Source organism: Oratosquilla oratoria, chromosome 25 (genome assembly GCF_046742065.1).
Source record: "Oratosquilla oratoria isolate Oo_2021 chromosome 25, ASM4674206v1, whole genome shotgun sequence".
Taxonomy (NCBI): Eukaryota; Metazoa; Arthropoda; class Malacostraca; order Stomatopoda; family Squillidae; genus Oratosquilla; species Oratosquilla oratoria.
Window position 1 is genome coordinate 32,632,943 of NC_134801.1, and position 22,084 is coordinate 32,655,026.

Below are 22,084 nucleotides of genomic sequence, written 5' to 3' on the forward strand. Positions count from 1 at the left end.
CTTCAAAGTTCGCGGAACTGTACAGAAAAAAAGTTAAAAGGATCAAAAACTATTTCTGCTTTCAAACTGATATTTGGTTTCCATGTTATACCAAAAAGATATGAAGTGCCTATCTCAATCCTGTTGGTTGTTTATCTTGTCTTTCAGCAGGATAGTAATCGTCACGTCTTGTCATTGCTTTCAGGATGATATTTTTTATTTCAGTGTCTAATTTTTTGTTTATAAGCAGGTGTGTTTAAGAATGTTTTCTTGTGGTTGGAATGCAATATACTTACACGATTGTATGAGCAAGTAGAAAGAACATGTAAAATATACTAGAAATATAACAGCGGCAATAAATGAGATTATGGTTGGAAGAAAACGAAGGATAAGAAATAAAGAAAATTGATATTTTTCATTGTTTGTGGTGTTGGTAGCCGCTCAGACCTCGTTGTCGGTGGTCCGGAACTGTTTTTATACATGAACGCAGGAGATGGCGTCCACGGTATGCCACATCAGTGACGATATCCGGAGGAAGCTGATGTATCACACGCAGTGTTACCCAAGTCAGCTCAGGTCCCGAGGTGAACAGCGGTCGGGGTCCATTACTCAGAGTAGATGCCTTTCCTAGTTTCTGCGCCTCGGCGAGGGTTCGAGCAAACGCCACAGCGGGTCCCCGGCCGTCAGCCGAGGTAAGCCTCGACCCCCCACCGTGGTGCTCAGCCACGGCAGTAACCTCATCAGTAAACAGCTTAACCTCAAGAGCCAGGGCAAGGTTCGTTCTGGCGACCCCGTGATTACAAGGCCACCTCGCTACCACTGTATTAGCCTGAACGCTAAGGTTTTACTGTGGCAAACCGACAAGCTGAGTGGCATCGTACACCTGGCAGCCACGTGCATGGCGTGTTGTTTTGGCCGAAATAATTAACGTTTTATAAATAAAATGAAGTAGAAAATAATTTTAACCAAATATTTTGAAACTGGAAGTACCAAACATTTCTGATAACAGATTTCTGCTGGGTTTGTATGTTCCTTGGTCCGGTGCCCTGAATAAGCATTATCATATGTTAATTTTCATGAAAATCCGTTAACCCTTGTTCACTTATGCCTTGCATCGACTTACGCCGATTCTTTTTGAACAGAAAAACTAGAGCAAAACATGTCATACGAATAAAGACAAAAATATTTTTGTCGCGATAAAAAATAAATAATAATAATAATCGGATGAGTGAAAGCCTAATATTTGTCAAAATTTACATATTAATAGCCGGCCGAAATTTGTTAGAAAAATAAAAGTAACGAAAAGGGCATTAAGCCCTCTGATCTTCAGGACAACCGACATATGCATTTAAGACATCGATCATAGAAGCTGATTTAAATATCAGAACAACCGGTCATCAAAAATGCTCAATGACTCCAGAAGAAGAAGAAGAAGAAAAAAAAGAAGTTTCGAGACTTTATCATTTGACTGAAATGGCTAAGCAAATGCACGGAACACTGAGATGAAATAACCTGGCATTAACCTAAATAAAATATATAGAGCCCGTAACTAGATCAAAGGGGTTCATGGAAATATAACATGGCCGTGGTTAAGCGTCTCCTAAATTAACCCTTTCCCTGAGGAAAAGGTAAAGGTATAATTAGCCAAAGAGAAATAGAAGATTTTTTTCTTGTGATCTTACTTAAAACCTCTGAGAGCCAGCTCGACGCCGACCTTGCCAGTGCCCGCTGCCATATCCAGTACTCGACACGTCGACCTCCGGTCCTCCGGCACGACTTCGGCCACAACGTCGGCCGAGTAGATGTGGCCCCGGTAGTTCCCCTCAAGGTCCTGATGCATCACAATAATTGTCTTATAGTTACTGTTACTAGTTATTATCTTCATTATTATTATCATAATGGGGTATGGGGGGTGAGGAGTATGTATGGAAAATCAATTGACGCAACCAGAAGGGACTTCTCCCCGTCTTCTCCATTTGTGTATAAGGGGACGGAGAAGGGAGGGTCGCCGATTGAATGAAACGGTCTTGCTTTGGATGTGCTATGTCTTGTTACACTGCTTCTGACCCATGGCAGTGGGCGATATGCAGGGATGACCCATCATCCAGGAGGAGCCAAGATAAGAGGGAGGGAAGGAGGTGAATAGGAGTGGGTATGTGGGTATGAAATGGGTGAGAGTGGATTTATGCCTTTGACTTTTGGCTACCTCCCTTGTAAGGAGGAAAAAGCCGTTGGTGTATGTATGTATTGACAGAAGCAAGTAAATGCCTTGGAGGATTAAAAAGTGTTACGAAAAATAGGCATATGGGAATGGTTGCAAAGAGGAGATTGTATGAAGGGGTGATTGTGCCGACGGCACAAAAAGGGAAGATTTAAATGTGTTTGAGGAAATGTCTGAGAAGTATGGTAGGGGTTACTAGGTTGGATAGAGTGAGAAACGAGAAGGCGAGGAGGAGAGCGGGAGTGGAAAAGGAGGTGGCAGATAGGTCTGATGAAAGATTGTTGGGAGGGTTTGGACACAGAAAGAATGAGTGATGGAATATTGGTAAATGAGGTGTGGAACGCAGAAGTGTAGAGAGTGAACTTAAGGGGAGGACCGAGGATTAGACGGATAGATAGGGTGAAGGGGGCGTTAAGCAAGGAAAGGAGAGGGCAGGAGATAGGGATGAGTGGAGAGTGACTGTGTAAAGATAAGACTGTTATGCAAGGGATGGGGGATGGGGGGTATGGGGTCCTTATGTATGAATGACATTTTGACGCAGCTCGAAGGGATTTCTCCCTGTCTTCTCTTTTTCTGCATGAGGGGACGAGAGGTAGAGGGTGTTACCGTTTAAGTGAAGCGGCATTGCTGTGGATGTACTGTGTCGTGCTGCATTGCTTCTGACCCAGGGCAGTGGGCGGGATATAGGGATGACTAATCATATTTCAGGAGCTAAGATGAGAGTGGAATGTGTGGCAGTTGATACGTGCTTTTGACTGGGCTACCTCCCTTATAAAGGGAAAAATTCTTGGTAAACAGATTTATTATTATTATTATTATTATTATTATTATTACTATTACTATTATTTTATTACTATTATTATTATTATCATTATTATTATTAACATTATTATCATTATTATCATTATTACTATTATCTTATCATTATTATTATTAATTATTATTATTATTATTATTATTATTATTATTATTATTATTATTATTATTATTATTATTATTATTATTATTATTATTATCATTATTATTATTATTACCCGTCTGGGGTATTGGCTGTATGTTATTGTGGCAAAGTAGCATGCAGTTGATACTTTAGGGTCTATATGGGGCGCCCCTACGGACCAGAGCCACATATCATTTTGTCTATGATAGAGGAAAACTCTGTTCATAGAGAAATGATGACACTTTTATACTACGACTGTCCCTCCGTTATGCTGTCTCCCAACCCCTTGTTGCTGTCCTGTACCATTTCTCTGAGTATTCATTTTCTGTTTTCGCCGACCCTGTGGTGGGGGAAGAGAATACTACCACTAAGTTTTTCCCACTTGAGTCGTAAAAGGCGACAAAAAAGGGACGGGGGATGGGATTAGGAGTCCTACTACCTGTAGCCCCGAAAGGGGACATTCCTAAAAACAAAAGAAAAGGCATAAGAGGGTCTGGGAGTTTTCCAACCAGTACCCTAAGGTTTGGGTCTTTTAATGTGCGTGGATGTGGTACAGATGAGAGTAAGAGGGAAGAGATTGGCAGTATGTTTGTGAGAAGAAAGATGGATGTGCTGGCTTTGAGTGAAACTAAAATGAAAGGAAAGGGCAACTGTGAGTTTGGGAGTGTAGCTGGGAAGTACTCAGGAGTGAAGAGGGGACGAGGGAGAGTAGGGGTGGCTATACTAGTAAGTGAAGAGATAAGTAAGCGGGTAGTGGAGTGGAAGGAGGTTTCATGAAGGTTGATGTGGATGAAGGTGAAGCTGGGAAGGGAGATGTGGGTTTTTGTAAGTGCGTATGGACCTGGTAGTGAGAAGAGTGTAGAGGAAAGGGAGGCTTTTTGGGTAGATATAAGTGAGTGTATAGAGGGATTAGGGAGAAATGTCAATGTAGTTGTATTGGGAGACCTTAATGCTAGGGTAGGAAATGAGCCAATAGACAGAGTGATTGGGAAGTATGGAGTTCCCGGTAAAAATCGTAGTGGAGAAATGATGGTGGAGATGTGTCTTGAAAGAGAGTTGATGATAGCTAATACAGTATTTAAGAAGAAAGTCAAGCATAAGTACACATGGGAGAGAGGGGTGGATGGAAGGGTGGCAGATAGAGCGTTAATGGCCTATATAGTGGTGACCAGGAGTATGGTAGGAAGAGTTAAGGATGTACATGTTCTAAGGGGAGAGAGCGGGGGAATATCAGATCATTTTCTGGTGGAAGGTAAAATGAGAGTGGAGAATAGGTGGAGAAAGAGGAAAAGGACAAAAGGTAGGGAGGTACTTAGAGTGAACTGCTTAAATGAGGGAAAAAAAGGAGAGTGAGTTTAAGAAGAAACTGAAAGAGGAGTGGGAGGGAGTAAAGGATAGAGTAGAACTAGGAGTGGAGGAGGAATGGGGATGGTTCAAAGAGGGAGTCATAAGGTGTACAAAGATGGTGTGTGGAACAAGGAGGGCGGGAAGAAAAAGAAGGAAGGGTAGTGAGTGGTGGGATTATATTGTCAGTCATTATATTGTCAGTCATTATATTGTCAGTCATTATATTGTCAGTCATTATATTGTCAGTCATTATATTGTCAGTCATTATATTGTCAGTCATTATTGTCAGTCAGTATTGTCATTATTGTCATCATTGTCATCATTGTTATTATTGTTATTGTTATTATTTTTATTTTTATTATTATTATTATTATTATCATTATCATTGTTATTTTTTATCACTGTTATTATCATTATTATTATCATTATCATTATCGTCATTGTTATTGTCATTGTTGTTATTGTTGTCATTGTTGTTGTTGTCGTTCTTGTCGTTGTCGTTCTTGTCGTTGTCGTTCTTGTCGTTGTCGTCGTTGTCGTTGTCGTCGTTGTCGTTGGCGTTGTTGTCGTTGGCGTTGTCGTTGTTGTCGTCGTAGTTGTTGTTGTTGTTGTTGTTGTTGTCGTTGTTGTTGCTGTTGTCGTTGTTGTTATTTTGTTATTATCATTGTTGTTATTATTATTATTGTTATTATTATTATTATTATTATTATTATTATTGTTATTATTATTATTATTATTATTATTATTGTTGTTGTTGTTATTGTTATTATTATCATCATCATCATCATTATTATTATTATTATCATTATTAATATTACTATAACATCCCTAGCGAAGTCCTACCTTTACCTTGGCTGTTCTATTTATACATGGATGAGGTGGTGCGAGAGGTAAATGCAAAGGTACTGGGACGGGGATTAGAGATATTTAAAGAAACTGGAGAAAAATGGGAGATAAGAGAGTTTTTTTCTGACGACACTGCGCTTGTAGCAGAATCAGAGGGAGGATTAAAAAAGTTAGTGACAGTGTTTGGGAAGGTGTGCGAAAGAAGAAAGTTGAAGATAACATGGATAAAAGTAAGGTGATAAGATGTACAAGGGGAGAATATGTCAGCCAATTGGAAGTGAGTATTAAGGGAGAGAGACTGGGGAAGTGGATTGCTTTAGATACTTGGGTGCGAATGTGTCGGGAAAGGGAGGAGTGGAGGGGGAGGCAGAATGTAGATTGAGAGAATCAAGTAAAAAGTGTAATGAGAAATAGATATTTGGGAGTGGATGTTTAGAGGAGATTGTATGAAGAAGTGATTGTGCCGACAGCACTGTATGGGGCAGAAACTTGGAAAATAAGAAAGAAAGAGAGGAGGAGTTTGAATGTGTTTGAGATGAAGTGCCTGAGAAGTATGGTAGCGGTTATTAGGTTGGATAGTGTGACAAATGAGGAGGAGAGCGAGGATGGAAAGGGAGTTGGGAGATAGGTTCGATGAAAGAGTATTGGGATGGTTTGGACACATGGAAAGAAAGAGTGAAGAAAGATTAGTAAAAGAGGTGTGGAAGGCAGAGTTGGATGAAGGGAACATGATGGGGCGACCAAGGATGAGATGGATGGGTGGCTGGCCTATAAGGGTCATTGGGAAAGAGGGGAATGTCTATTGAGGAAGGAAGGGAGAAGACAGAAGATAGGAGAGAGTGGAGAATTGTTGCGTATGGATGATGTTCAGATGCATGGAAGAAAGTGGGTGGGGGTTGGGGATTGAGGGATTATGTTTGAATGATATTTTTGACTCAGCTCGAAGGGATTTCTCCCCGTCTTTTCTTTTTCTGCACTAATGAACGGAGAGGGGGCGTCGCCGATTAAATGAAGCAGCCTTGCTGTGGATGTGATGTGTCTTGCTACATTGCCTCTCACCCAAGGCAGTAGACGAGATACAGGGATGACCCGTCATCCAGGAGGAGCCAGGATAAGAGGGAGGGAGGTGAATAGGAGTGAATTATGTGGGGATGGAATGGGTAGAAGTGGATTTTATGCCCTTGTTTTTTTGATTACCTCCTTTGTTAGGGGGAAAAAGCCGTTAGTATATATATGTATGTATGTATGTATGTATATATGTATGTATGTATCATTATTATTATTATCGTTGTCAGAAACGTAGGAGACGTGAGCTCGGCTGAAGGCAAACGCTGGAAAGTTTTGTTAGTTACTTTTCAAAGTTGGGCGCCTAAGAACAGGTAAATAAGCTCGCTCTGTCCTTGGCGAAGTCTCGGTGTAAGAGGTGACTGGAGATAACTGCCTCAGTTCCCGAGGCCGTCTGTATATGGTGGTTGGTTGGTTGGTTTGTGAATTTAGTCCCAGCGAAGCTAGCCGATTTAGGGACTGGCTTGTAGTTTCTGAGTGGCTTCAAGTAGTGTGTTTGGTGATGTTAGGGAAGTGTTCGTGTGATTTGGAAAGTTGTGTAATTGGGTAAGAGTTTGATTTTCACTTGTGGGCATGCGGGTGTGTGTGTGTGTGGGGGGGGGTCTTTACAGCAGTCCCCCGACTGGGGAGGAGCAGACGAGGTTGGCTGCGAGGACGAGGAGGTCGGCTTTGGGGGAGTCGTCCGCAACGAGGCGTTCGAGGGCTGTGGCAGGGTCATTGAAGGTTGTCCTTAGGGGCCGAAAGTGAGCTTCCATTGCGGGGCACAAGAAGAGGCAGTGCGTGAAGGATACTTCTGCGCCACAGGTGCAGCGGGAAGTAGTATATTTGGTCCGCCAGTGATTCACCCGTATCCTGCTGACTGTTCCCGCTATGTACGGGTGTAGAGAGGAGAAGGTAGGAGGGGTCGGTCCAAGGCAGGTCCTGAGGGGCCATCCTCGTTCGACAGCGGTAGAATGGTACTCCGATTTCCAGAGGTCCCAGGCAGCGCGGTCAATTTTGCGGAAGAAGTCATGTGCAGAGGGTTGGATTGGGGTGACTTTGCTGTTAGGCAATGTGGCACCTGTTTTGGCAATTTTGTCTGCCATCTCGTTGCCAAGGAGGCCCACGTGCGAGGGGACCCATTGGAATCGGAAGTGGACTCCCGTCCTGCCGGCCTCCGTTAAAAGGCACAGGACGTTGTTAAGGATGGCGGGACATAACGCACAGCTGCCATTCTGGATAACTATCAGACTGAATTTCGAGTCTGATAGCACCGTTACCAACGATGGCTGGTGGGGAAGGGTGAGTACTTTTCGCACTGCCTCTCTGATGGCGATGAGCTCAGCCGTGAGGATGGTGGTGGGGGGTAGTTTCACTGGGTAAGCTTCCTTTGTGTTGTGCAGGTAGATGCCCGCTCCTGAGCGCCCATCTTCGAGCACTGATCCGTCTGTATATATCAGCAGGTCGTCAAGGTATTTGAGCGCAATCTGCTCCCTTGCTCGCGCTGCAAGCGTGTGTGGGTCGTCTCGAAGGCTAAACCCGGGAAGGTTAAGCTCCTCCTCAGGAGGGGTGAGGGCCCACGGAGGGAAGGGGTCCACCTGGCATTGGGCAATCCTCCGGCGCTGGCCGAGTTGGATTTTGGCCTTCTTACAGATGTCCCTTACTGTAACGGGAAGGCCGTGAACGGGAACGGGGGTGGAGGTTGAGTTCCAGCTCTCATCCATCTCTTCATCTGTGGAGTTGGGTACCCTTGCAGAGCTGAATAGGTATGTACAGGCATCCTTCTTCAGGCAGTGCCAGAGTGGTAGGAGGCCGGCTTCATTGTAGACTTGGGCCTAGGGAACCGACTCTGCCAGTCCTAGCACTAGGCAGAGCGCTTGGCACTCTACCCGAGCCATTCTTTGCACGGCCGTCAGAGAGAGGTCGTGGAGGGCGGGGGCGCCAAAGAGAAGGCGGGAACGCACAAGACTCTGAATTATGGGAATCAGAGTTTCCCTGCGTTGGCCCCATTTCTCCCGACGGTTGACTGACAAGATTGAGTGCCCGTCTGGCACTGAGGCAGACTTGGCTCAGGTGCTCGTTCCAAAGGCCGTCCCGCCCGAAGGTGACCCCCAAGTAGCGGACGGAAGCAGCGGGTTTCACAACAGTACCGCAGACCGTGATTTGATTCCAGTTCGGATACTGACCTGCGTTGTAATCCTTTGCTGTGCACCGGCATATGTACCGTCTTGGTCCCAGAGAGGGTGAATCCAAGATCCATGAGGTGGTTCACGACCACGTCCACTTGCTCTTGAAATACCCTTACCTCCGCCCGATGGTTCGCCGAGTTCTTCTTTGGCCGTCGGTACCTAGACTTCCTCCAGAGGGCTATGTCGTCCGCGTAGGCAGTGACTATGGTGTCATGTCGCACCCCCTCTCCCACCCCCGCTAGTAGCAGGGTGAGGAGTAGGGGGGCGACGACGGAGCCTTGGGGGACCCCCATGTTGATTTTGGCTTGTTATCTGATGATCCCTTTCCACCGGACCGCTATTGTTCTGTCGGTGAGAAACGACTTCACGAAGTTGAAGATTGCCGGGGAGACCCATATGGACTTCAGCTTCGATAGGAGCTTTGTGTGCCAAACGGTGTCGAAAGCCTTGGAGATGTCTAGGAAACAAGCGTGAAGAATTCTTCTCTGCCTTCGGGCTCGCCGGATGTGTTCGGAGAGCTTCACAACGTGGTCCGTTACGCTTCTATCCCTCCTGAACCCCGCTTGAAGCTTCGGGAGGCACTTGTTCGAGTCCACATGGTGGCTTAGGCGGTTCAGAATGATACACTCGTAGACCTTTCCGACATGGGAGGTGAGGGCCACAGGCCGGTGGTTTTCCACCAGGTTCCTCTGTTTGCCTGCCTTGGGGATGGGGACCATGATTGCATGTTTCCATGCCAGTGGTACCACCCCTTCTCCCCAGCATTTGTTGTAGATCGCCAACAAGGATTGCTGGAGGGCGGAAGGGAGGTGTACGTGATTTGGTCTGCACCTGGGGATTTCTTGGTGGCCTTTATGGCCCTGAGGGCCCACTTCAGCCCGAAGAGCGAGAAGTCCGTGTGCTCCCCCTTGGGGGGGAGAGGTCCACAAGGTCATCCTGGGCTGCCCGGAAGTTGCGCTTCTCAGCGGGGAGGATAGCTGAGGAGCTCGCGTTGGCAAAATGGTGGAGGAGCCCCTCCGCCTTATCCTCGGCTGTGCGTAACACCCTCCCATTGGGGGCCTTGAGGTCATCATCGGGGGGGATGTAATGACTCTTAATTTCCTTGAACCTCTTCCACGCTTCGGTGAGGTCCAGCTTGTCCTTCTTGACGTTTTTCCAGTAGTCTAGTTTTGCTTGAGCAATGGTCTTCTTGCACAGAGCTTTGGTCTGTTTCATTACGATATAGGCGGATTCCGAGCCTTCCCTTCTGTACCGCTGGTAGATCAGTTTCTTCTTTTCGACGGCCTCCTTGCAGTTCTCCGTCCACCAGGGATGGCCGCGTCTCCCGTGTTTACCGCCGGTTACTGGGGTGGCTAGCCGGGCCTCCTCGATCACAATGTCCGTGTAGAGGATGTTTAATTCCTCTACTGGGTGGATGAGCTCGAGTTTGAGGTGGGCGTCGGCTAGGTGGGCTTGAAAGGTCGTCCAATCCGTTTTTCCCAGGTTGAAAGTCGCCTGAGATGGCGGGGGGTGGGTAGTGGGGGTGAGGTGTAAGGTGATGGTGATGGGGAGGTAGTCGGAGGACAAAGGGTCGTCCTGGACTGCCCATTTAGTAATCCCCGCAATGTTTGGGGATGCGAAAGAGAGATCTAAGGCTGAGGTGCCATTTCCTGGGCAGTCAGGTAGCCTAGTGTGCCTCCCATTGTTAAGAAGGACGATGTCAGCCGCGTCTAGTTGGGAGCATAATTCTGGTGAGGAACGGGGATATCCGTCCTCCCAAAGAGTGTCCCTTCTGTTGAAGTCACTTACCACGATCCAATTGTCCGGGAGGGTTCCCGGCCACTCGAATTTACGCGACGAGGTTGGGTTGTAAAAATTGAGGATGTGTACCGACCGGCCATCCTGTAAAGGAACGGAGGATACCACCCCGTACCCTTCTTCCAGGGGGGAGCCTGGAAGTGACCCGGGACGGGTGGCCAGTCCTATGGAGACGTACGTGGCGGTTCGAACCTTGCCGGAGTCGTCGGTTGCGAAGAAGGGAGGGTAGTGATACCCTGGCAGGGTTGGCAACTGGTGGGGAGAGGTGTGGAGGGATTGTAGTGCAAGTACCTGATAGGGGCTTCCCGCAAGGTGCTGCACTAGGAGGTCCCGGGCGGTGTGAATCACCCTACAGTTCCACTGCATGATTTTAATTACCGCCATTGTTGGTGATCTCTAAGATGGAGTTTAGGATCACGAAGATCCCATCTAGTAGCTTGGCTGCTTGTGGGTTGGACCGTGCCAGGTCCCGTTGTAGGGACTCAACGGTGGCCACGAGGTAATTAATGGTGCTGGCTGCGGATGTGTCGTTGGGTGGGAGTGGGGAAGGTGACGAGGTATGCTCGTGTGAGATCTCGCTGTCTTCTGTATACATGGTGGTGCTGTCCCCGTCATCTAAGGGGATGCCCTCATCCTCTTCCCTGGGGTGGGGAGGCGTTGTGGGTGGTTCTGCCTCCTGTTTTTTAGCCTTGGAAGCCTTGGGTTTCCTCTTCCTGGGTCTGAGTTTCTTTCTTTCCTCGGTCCCAGTGTCAGCGGTGGTTGGGGGAGCTCTTGCTGTCGGGGCAGGGGGGACGGGCTCGCCCGCGCAGCCGGTGGGGGGATGGTCCGTCCTACTTGAGATGGCTTCTGCAGGGGGCTGGGGGTTTGGAGGGCGAGCGCCTGTTCATTGCCCGGTTGGGTCCGGACGTTGTAGTGAAGTCACGGTCCTTCGCCCGCTCTTCTTTCAGGTGGGAGTCCCAGCGTCCCCCGGCAACGGCTAGAGCCTCCGAGAAGGGGGTGTAGCGCTTGTTTTTTAGCTCATGCGCCATCCTCCTTATTGCCACTTCTGGGCACTTGGAGTAGGCCGCAGAGTGGTTGCCGCAACAGTTGACACAGAAGAGTTGCGGATCTCTGCAGTCCTGTGTGGCGTGTCCTTTTTGGAGTGCCCCAGCAGCTGACATCTGGTGCACCTCCTCACTGGGGCAACGCAGGGGACCACTTGGTGGAGGGTGTAGCCCAGCTTCACAGTGGAAGGGAGGATATCCATGAGGAAGGCCACCCTCACTGAACCAGTGGGCGTGCCGTCCCTCGCAGTGAGTCTTAGGATATCATCAACTGCTAGGTCCTGGGGTTCCAGATCAGCCTTTAGGAGTTTCTCGGCGTCCTCTTCAAGGGGGACACCTTTGACAACTCCTACGACAATGGTTTTGGGTATCCTAGTGAGGATCTTGATGGGGTCGCCATGGTCAGTCTGCAAGGCCGTGGTACGCAAGAGGTGACCTTGTTGGGTTTCGGTGAGACAGCTTATGAGCCATTCACCTGACGGTGTCTGGCGAATGCCATCAACAGGTCCCATCGTGTTCTTGATGAGTTGGGCCTGATGCCAGGATCCTAGCTTGAGAAAACGGGCAGGGTTTGTTTCTGGCTTGAGGAGGACTGGGAACTTCACAGGACCCACGTCGGGTTTGGGGTTGCTGGGGCGCTTGCGGCGGGGCGTAACTACCTGCCACTCTCCGTCTGCAGATGCAGCAGCTACTGATGCATACGAAGGACGCTGCAGCTTGTCCCCTTCTGCTTTGACCCCCTGGGTTGTCCGTGAGAGAGTTGCAGGTTCAGGGGAAGGAGTAGGGTGCCCGTACAACTAGTCATCAACGGGTAGGTGATTACCTTCGGTGGGGCCGGGGTCAGCTGCCGGCACTGGGGCTGGGGCACTGGTGTCGCTGGGCTGGGCGCCATTTCCCAGGGAGGGTTTGGTTCGAGGGTGCTTGGATTTCTGGAGGTCGGGGTTTACTTCCGGGTGGTCGCTATCTTCGTTGCTGGAGATGGAGAAGATGCTTCTCGACTCTACCGCGCTCGGGGTGCTATGACCCCGGGGCTCTCATCTTGCCAGGTGAGAGCGTATCACAGTACACTATATGTTATTCACTATTTACACCGGTCACTATTTCCACATCGGATAACAGCGGATTGATCAATACATTCGAGCGAGGATGATGACACAGGGGTATGCTCTCATTTTGCTTGATGATGAGCGTATCGTTGTGTCCAATGTGATGGTGTGGTGTGTGTGTGACATCGTGTACATGGTGAACTCCCAGTGACCCCTTATATTGACCGGGATCAGGTCATGACCCTCGCATTAACGGTCTCTTGGGAGACGCTCACTACAGGTGGGGGCTGCAGGTGTTCCGAGAGACTCGTTTTGTCTGATCCGATGCGGCCCTGTCAGGACCTCAGGGCAGCCGGTGACTGCCAGGTCTTTGGTCCGTGGGGATCTTCCGAGGTGCCGATGCTACCCATGCGTCGCCAGCGAGGCAACTGCCTTACAATCATTGTTATTATAATCACTGTATTATTATTATTATTATTATTATTATTATTATTATTATTATTATTATTATTATTATTATTATTATTATTATTATTATTACTATTATTATCACAATTATTATTGTTGTTGTTGATAATAACAACAATAACAACAATAATAACAACAATAACAACAACAATAGCAATAATAACAATAACAGTGATGATAACAGTGATGATAACAGCAATGATAACAGCAATAATAACAGTAACAATAACAGTAATGATAACAATTATGGTAATAATTATAGTAATAGTTATAGTAATAGTTATAGTAATAATGATAGTAATAATTACAATGATAATTATGATAATAATTATAATAATCGATCATTATAATATTATTATAATTGTTATAATAATCATTATAGTTATAATAATTATAATAATATCATCACTATTATAATAATTTTTATTAGTATTATCATTTTATTAGTATTATTATTAAGAACATGATTATTATTATTGCTGTTATTATGAGCAGTAGTAATGCTATTATTACAATAATTGTTGTTTTTACTATCAATATCACTAAATCTATTACCATTATTATTATCACAATCGTCATTATTATTACCATTATCAATATCATTATATCTTATTCAACTTAAGAAAAATCGCCCGCGGCATCTCAGATAATCCAAAACTGCAAGATACGACTTGGCTGTTTACTCCTGCTGCCGCCAGTCGATTCTAATCAGTTGAGGGAAGGAGTTAATTGAATTCTCGACCACGTTCAAGGCTCACCTTGTCGTACGTTGGGCCCCAGACGCTGTACCGGTCGGCTGTGTCAGTGGCACTCTCACCCGTGACTGAGCGCAAGAGGTGAGAGGACTCCTTAGCAAGGTCCTGCAGGACGTCCATGGTCTTGGTCGAGGACACGAGAGTATCCATCTTCAGGAGGTCTTAGGAAAGTGAGGTGGTGTTTGGTAGGGTCAGGAGCTCCACTGGTCTGGATCTGAGAGAGAGAAAAAAGGAGAGAAAATTGAAGTGTTCTTCCACGAAGGCACTATTTAACTCTAGCTTAGTTGCGCAGAACTACTCCCTGTGTCTTTACCAGATTTTCAACCATAACCCGTTCTATGAGGTGGCTAGGCATGATCAGTTCTTACTGATATATATATATATGTATGTATATATATATATATATGTATATATATATATATATATATATATATATATATATGATGTAAGCGGAATAGGAAACACAGGAGTCTTAGTCTTGAGTTTATTCCTGACTAGTTTCGCAGGTATGCTTTTTCAAAGGAATATGTGTACAAACGGGCTGTGGGCATTATATACATGGGGTGGACCTCACCACCTCTCCGAGTTACCATAGTTGGTGGCGAATGTGAACATCACATTGTGGCTAACGTAACAATGAAGACATTTTTACAATTAGATATGATAACACTAATAACAAAGAAATTATTAATAGAAAATGTAACAATAGTAATGATAACAATGAAGATAAATATTTAAATAATAATATTAACAATAATAACAAAAATGATAATAGCAATACAGAAAATAATAACAATAAAATAAAAGTAATAATAATAATAATAAAAACAAATAAAAATAATAAAAATGATAATACATATAACCAAGAAATAAAAATTATTAATAGTAATTATGACAATAAAAGTGAAAACAATGATAATAAAAACTAAAAATTAAACATTTAAAAAATAATAGTAACAATAATAATAACAATAATAATAATAAAGATGATGAAAGTAATTATCATTGTTTTCACTATTATTGTCATAATTACTATTAATAATTTTTATTTCTTGGTTATTAGTATTATCATTTTTATTATTTTTATTATTGTTTTTATTATCATTATTATTACTTTTATTTTATTGTTATTATTTTCTGTATTGCTATTATCATTTTTGTTATTATTGTTAATATTATTATTTAAATATTTATCTTCATTGTTATCATTACTATTGTTACATTTTCTATTAATAATTTCTTTGTTATTAGTGTTATCATATTTAATTGTAAAAATGTCTTCATTGTTACGTTAGCCACAATGTGATGTTCACATTCGCCACCAACTATGGTAACTCGGAGAGGTGGTGAGGTCCACCCCATGTATATAATGCCCACAGCCCGTTTATACACATATTCCTTTGAAAAAGCATACCTGCGAAACTAGTCAGGAATAAACTCAAGACTAAGACTCCTGTGTTTCCTATTCCGCTTACATCAACCTGTCAGAATGTCTCAATATATATATATATATATATATATATATATATATATATATACATATATGTATATACATACACACACACACACACACACACACACACACACACACACACACACACACACACACATATATATATATATATATATATATATATATATATATATATATATATATATACTTAGGGCGCAGGTTTTCTTTTATACACACTGAATTGAACACCACAGCATTTTCACAGTTATTAATTTTCTTCTTGATATTTTCAAGTTTCCTCACTAAAGTTCTAATATTGGGAGGATGAGCGGAAACGAACTTTCCAAAGTTCTCCATTTTAATATTTGACGTTTCGACTACATAGAGTCATTATCAAGTTACAAGAACAGTTAAGGCAACACAATCTACAGATACGTTACATGGTCACAGGAAATAATAGAATGCTACACTCTTAGGTCAAGCGCGATCTTTAAACCTCCGATGACCTGACCCTGGAAGACTTTCTCAGAGCTTGTGGTGGGGGTGGGGATGGGGGTGGGAGAGGTGAGGGGGGGAGAGTAGGAGTCGGAGTAAGGTGAGGTGAAGTAGCGTGCTTAGCATACACAGGGAGGACGTATTAAATAAAGAAATAGCAGACAACAAATTAGCCTGCACATTGATCACAGGAGACAATTCTCTTATATACACAGCCTCTAACATTTTTAGTTCCTTAATATTATTACACTGGGCTAGCACTTCAGTGTTATGAACAATGGTTGCTCTATCCAACACAGACTTGTGATACTGTTCAACATGATTTTTAATGGCTCCCTGTTGGAGGTGGAGAGTTAAACGTCTGCTAAGGCTGCATGTCGTATGACCAACATAGCTACGAGGAAAGAGCTCACAGTCTCCAGTAATGCATTTGAACATATAGACTACGTTAGTTTTCGACAGCATCCCAGAAGTGCCAGACAAATAATTTTTGAGGACTAGGGAACTAGTGCGTTTTTTTTTTCTTTTTTTTTATAAAATATCACCAAGCGCAAGACATCATTTTCATCCACCGGTTTACAATTTCGAAAAACAATGTCTTTAATGCATTTCTCATCCTCACGGTAAGCGCTGTTGAAGATATTCTTATAAAAGACTTTGATGATATTATTGTGGGGAGGGGTACGGTTATACAAACTACTGTCTAACATCTTATTGGTAATGTTGTCAAAGTCTGTGTTGGAATAACCGTTATTCACTAACAGCTGGCGTAGGTGTTGTAGTTCTGCGTGTAGTGAATGCCAGGACGAGCAAACCTTAATCGCCCGTCGCACGTAGGCCTTAATAACACCTCTTTTGTACTCGGCCGTACATTCACTCTCACCGTTCATGCATTTCCCAGCATTGGTGGGCTTGCGGTAAACAGAAGTGATGAAGTTGTCAGAAGACGCGTCCACCATAACATCAAGAAACGGGAGTTTGTTGTTATCGTTTAACTCAACAGAAAATTTTAAACCTGAAACTTCCTGGAGGTTCGATCTAAGTTCTTCAAGTAAACGCATGTCATTGACACACACAAAAATGTCGTCTATATACCTGCGGTACAAAGAGGGTTTAATAGGGAGGTTGCTAATAACTTCTTCAACATGGGCCATGAAGGCTTGAGCAACCATGGCAACCCCGTCAGTCTGAACATACAAATTACCTAAAGGGCATTTAAAAGGGGCTTCTGATGTACAAGCCAAGAGCATGTCTTTCAAGATAGGCTCAGAAAGTTTGGGGGGAGGGAGCACTGGATGGCGGTAGGTGTAATTTAAGATGATGTCAACAGTTCTAATCAAGGGGACATGGGAAAAAAGACTCTCAGCGTCCAGAGAGGCTAAAATGCCCGAGGGCTTGTTACATCTTAAAATGTCAACAAATTCATCAGTAGATTTAAGGGAATGAGTGGTGGGGATGTAGGGGGTGATAATCTGATTTAAGCGTTTAGCTAGGGAATAAGTAGGGGTAGGTATTTGAGAGATGATAGGTCTTAAGGGGTTACCTTCCTTGTGCGTTTTAACATTCCCGTAAAAATAGCCGGGGGCAAAATCACCAGTAATGGAATCAAATTTAAGGTCACCAATGACCGCATTAGCAGCGTGAATAAGTGAATTAACCTTAGACTTAAGAAGAACTCGAAAAAGAAGAAGAAGAACGAATGAAGAAGAAGGAGGCTAGAAAGGAACGGAGAGAGGCCAAAGCAAAAGCTTTAACAATTCGCAAAGTTTTGAAACAAGAAAAGCAAGTCAAAAAAACTTTACTTAAAGGAAAAAAAAAGAATTAAGAAAATATAAAAAGGGTGTTTTGAACGGAAATTTAACACCAGCACAAATCGCCTATATAGATGACTTGCGAGAACAGCTAGATGTTGACAAGAAATAAAAAGCAATATGATTTTGATATTCTATTTTCCTAAAAAGGGGACGTAGCCCAGGGCGCGCAACGCCGCAGGCCAAGCCGCCGGCGCAGCCGGTGGGCTTGTTATATAAACAAAAGTATCTCGAATATTTTATCATGTTTTTCATACATCATTTTCCGCACTTCTTTCTGTCACATCCGTTTTAAACCTCTTTACATTTTCCAGGTCAGCTCCGAGGTCAACAGATTTTTTACTCTAAATTGAACTATTTTGAAAATCAATCGAATGCAATTCAAAATCATCCATATCTATCGACAAAAATATCCACAAGTTTTGCTGATTCTCATAATGTTTTACTGTGTTTATTCTGTCTCTGGACAAACTTGGGAAGATATTTTTGTTTTTCACTGTACATTCGCTCAACTCACTTTGTTATTGTTCGTAAATCAAATGGAGATCACCTGAGTCTAGGATCTACAGAAAATAAGCATAAGAAGAATCTAATAGCCGATATGAGAGATTATGTAAAAAATTAAAGAACAGCTATAAATAAATATAATTGGATATACATTTACTGATAGTGAATTATTTTTTCTCATATTTTCTGCCCTTAGCGAAAAGTCGGAGCAAAGATCGTCAATAGAGCTAAGTTCAGGTATATCGATGAACCCAACAGTGGTAGGGAGGGCCAGAGGATGTTAAATTATTTAGGTGCAAAATAAACGAATGAATAAATAAATAAATAAATGTAAAATTAAATAAAATTAAAAAGATACAATGGGGAAAAATATGTCACGACCTCAGGAATAAACAAGTAGTATTTAGTGAAATATTAAGGCTAATGCTTTCAAAACAATAAAAGTTGTTCTTCGCCAGGCAATAATTTATGCATCACAATCCAAATCCAGTAAGAGATATTGTGTCTGACACGTGTGTATCCTACATTAATAAAGTATCACAGACTTGTAATACGTTATCAGTGTGACTCGATTATAAATACTCTCTCTTTTATTGGATTGACCTGCTTTTGCACGTTGATTCCACCGGGTTTATCTACAATTGCCTGCGTTTTCCAGTGAATACGTGCATGCGAGTTTAAGTTTTAAGAAGAAAATAGGAAGGAACTGGTTTACCAACAGAATGGTTAATGAATGGAATAGACTTAGTGACCATGTAGTGAGAACTGAAACAATCGGTTAATCATCTGACGAAAAGATTAGATAACTTCATGGATCGGGATGATAGGTGGCAATATTGTTCAAGACGTGGCCTTGTGGTCTCTTGCACTATCCTCCATTCTTATCTTCTTACAAACTTTACGATGTGAATAGGCCTTAACTTTAAATCCCGAAATAACCTCGGCAGGGTCTAAATGTGGGGGGTGGGGAGACTTACTGGGAAATGAAATTACGACAACACATACAAATATGTAATACCTGTTTCGTGGAGACAAAGTGAATGGGGACCCTGACTCACATTCTCATTCCTCATAGGAGGTTAATTACTGTCTTCGTTTTACCTCTATTCGGTTAAATCCCTAAGGGTTGTGTATGGATGATGCTGTGATGCATGAGGGGGAGTGGGTGGGGGATGGGGGGTGAGGAAGTATGTATGAGAAATAATTTGACGCAGCCCGAGGGAATTTCTCCCCGTCTTCTCCTTTTCTGCATGAGGGGACGGAGAGGGGTGGGTCGCCGAATTAACGAAGCGGCCTTGCTGTGGATGTGCTGTGCCTTGCGACACTGCTTCTGACCAGGGCAGTGGAAAGGATGCAGGGATGACCCGTCATCCAGGAGGTGCCAAGATGAGAGGGAAAGAGGAGGATGGAGGGAAGTGGAATATGTAGGGGATGGAATGGGTGGGAGTGGTTTCTATGCCTTTTTCTTTTTGGCTACCCCCTCCCCCGTGTAAAGGGGAAAAAAGCCTTTGGTATATGTATGTATGTATGTATGTATGTATTTTAATTTTACTGTGATGGCTGTCAGCACGTAGAATCTAACGTTAGATCTATTACAGATCTAGATCAAGTCCATTTTTTTAGTCAGCCAATTTAATCTATTCTAAAGTAAAATCACTCGTATTGTGCATAATTTTGTCCGAAAGACAAATTCTAAGGATACATGCACATATTTACAACTAACTATTTATAAACATGTGCATGCAGTAGAAACTTTAAATTTCCCCCCAAGGTCTTGTCTTGCCATTTCCAAATGTTCAGAATTGTATGCACAAATTGCCCTTCCAAAAAGCCGCATGGAAAGGTAGATAAACTGAAATTCAATGTATACACACACACACACACACACACACACACACACACACACACACACACACACACACACACACACACACACACACACACACACACACACACACACACACACACACACACACACACACACACACACACACACACACACACACACACACACACACACACACACACACACACACACACACACACACACACACACACACACACACACACACGGCGCAGTGGTAGCGATCGCGGCCGCCACAACGACGGTCCGGGTTCGAATCCCGCCCAGGGCTTAAATAATTTCAGTATCGTTGCGCTGCGGGTCGTTACTCCAACTCTCGTGGGCGGGGAGGTCAGTGTGTGTGTGCATGCAAGGTCACAGCATTACCCATAGATCGCTCGTATATGAGCTCTGAGCTCTCTTCCGGGAAGGAAATAGCTGTCGATCACGAGTCCAACACGTGATCTTAGACCATGGTGAATCACACACACACACACACACACACACACACACACACACACACACACACACACACACACACACACACACACACACACACACACACACACACACAACCACAACCACACACGGCGCAGTGGTAGCGATCGCGGCCACCACTACGACGGTCCGGGTTCGAATCCCGCCCAGGGCTTAAATAATTTCAGTATCGTTGCGCTGCGGGTCGTTACTCCAACTCTCGTGGGCGGGGAGGTCAGTGTGTGTGTGTGTGTGTGTGTGTGCTTGCAAGGTCACAGCATTACCCATAGATCGGTCGTATATGAGCTCTGAGCTCTCTTCCGGGAAGGAAATAGCTGTCGATCACGAGTACAACACGTGATCTTAGACCATGGTGAATCACACACACACACACACACACACACACACACACACACACACACACACACAAGAAGTTGTTTAAGAAATTAGAAACTACAGGAGGAATACAGGGCAAACTGCTGAAATGGATGGAAGACTTTTTGCAAGAAAGAAAAATGAGAGTAGTGATAAGAGACAAACACTCTAATTGGGATGAAGTGATAAGTGGTGTTCCACAAGGAACAATTCTGGCCCCAATAATGTTTGCTATATATATTAATGATATGGATGAAGGAATTGAAAGTTATATGAGCTTCTTTGCGGATGATGCAAAACTGGGAGGAATAAAAAAAAAGTAGAAAATGAGAAGGACCTGGGAGTCATTATTATGAATAATATGTCACCTGACAAACATATAAACAAGATTTTTGGAGAAACTTATAATTTAATAAGAACAATCAAAGTTTCTTCTTTGTATATTCCTTCCCATTTTTCTTTTTGAAAGAATTCTCTTATTTTATCAAATTTTGTTTTTTCATACATTATTCTTCCTTTTCTATATTGTTAATTTCTTTTCATGTATTTTCTCATTTAGTTCCAGTTCAATCAATATGTGGTCACTTTTACTTATTGGTGTTTTATATTCAATCTTTTCCACTATTCTAGGTTCAGATGTGATTATTAGGTCTAGTCTCTATGGCTCTTCTTCATTTCTATACCTAGTATTCTCCTGTATCCACTGTGTCATTGTATGGTCAATAATCATCTCGAGTAGAACATTTCCCCATGAGTCTTCTCCACCCTTTACTGTCATCTCTTCCCAGCAGACTTCTTTGCAATTAAAGTCGCCCATCATAACTATTCTTCCTCCATCTTCCATGATCTTATTTAATGTTATCCTTGTGTCTTCTAACATACTTTTATGTTCACTCTCTTCCCACGAGGCTATTTTTGGAGGCACATAATTTATCACAAACTTTCTGTTCTTCTTATCTCTGTCTTCCACTTCGATCATAATCATCTCTACTGTATTCTTTCCATATGTGACACACCTCACGCTTATATCCTTCTTAATCAGGAACATAACACCACCCCCTTGTTTTGTCTCTCTGTTTCTAATCCAATAATTATATACATCATGTCCTACACTGTTGGGTGGTAGTGGACCTTTTAATTTCGTTTCTACAATTCCCATTATGTCCGGTTCTTTTTCCTTCAGATAATCATTCAGCTCATTCAATCCTGTTATTAATCCATCTATATTTGTATAAGACACTTTTAGTTTTCTACCACTTCCACTGTATTCTCTGTTTCCCTTTTGTTTTTCTCTAGTATGTCGTATTTCCTTACTTTCATATTCACTACTCTCCAATAGAATTTCTCTTTTTCTGACTGTTCTGTTCTCGTTTTTTCCTTAGCTTTTTGTCTTTTCATTTTTTCCTCCTCTCTTTCCTCTTTATTCATTTCTCTTTTTATCCATACCA

The 22,084-nt window shown here is 43.4% G+C and overlaps 1 protein-coding gene across 1 annotated transcript in view; it reads right to left on the minus strand.

The window, feature by feature from the left end:
• Nucleotides 1–22,084, minus strand: part of LOC143038759 (methyltransferase-like protein 27) — a 42,101-nt gene that overhangs the window by 17,274 nt on the left and 2,743 nt on the right. Inside the window, exons 2-3 of the mRNA XM_076208288.1 lie at nucleotides 13,679–13,889; nucleotides 1,662–1,810 (exon numbers count right to left, since the gene is read on the minus strand). Of these exons, the coding sequence (XP_076064403.1) occupies nucleotides 1,662–1,810; nucleotides 13,679–13,825 (296 nt within the window). The 5' untranslated portion in view covers nucleotides 13,826–13,889. The remainder of the gene's footprint in view (nucleotides 1–1,661; nucleotides 1,811–13,678; nucleotides 13,890–22,084) is intronic.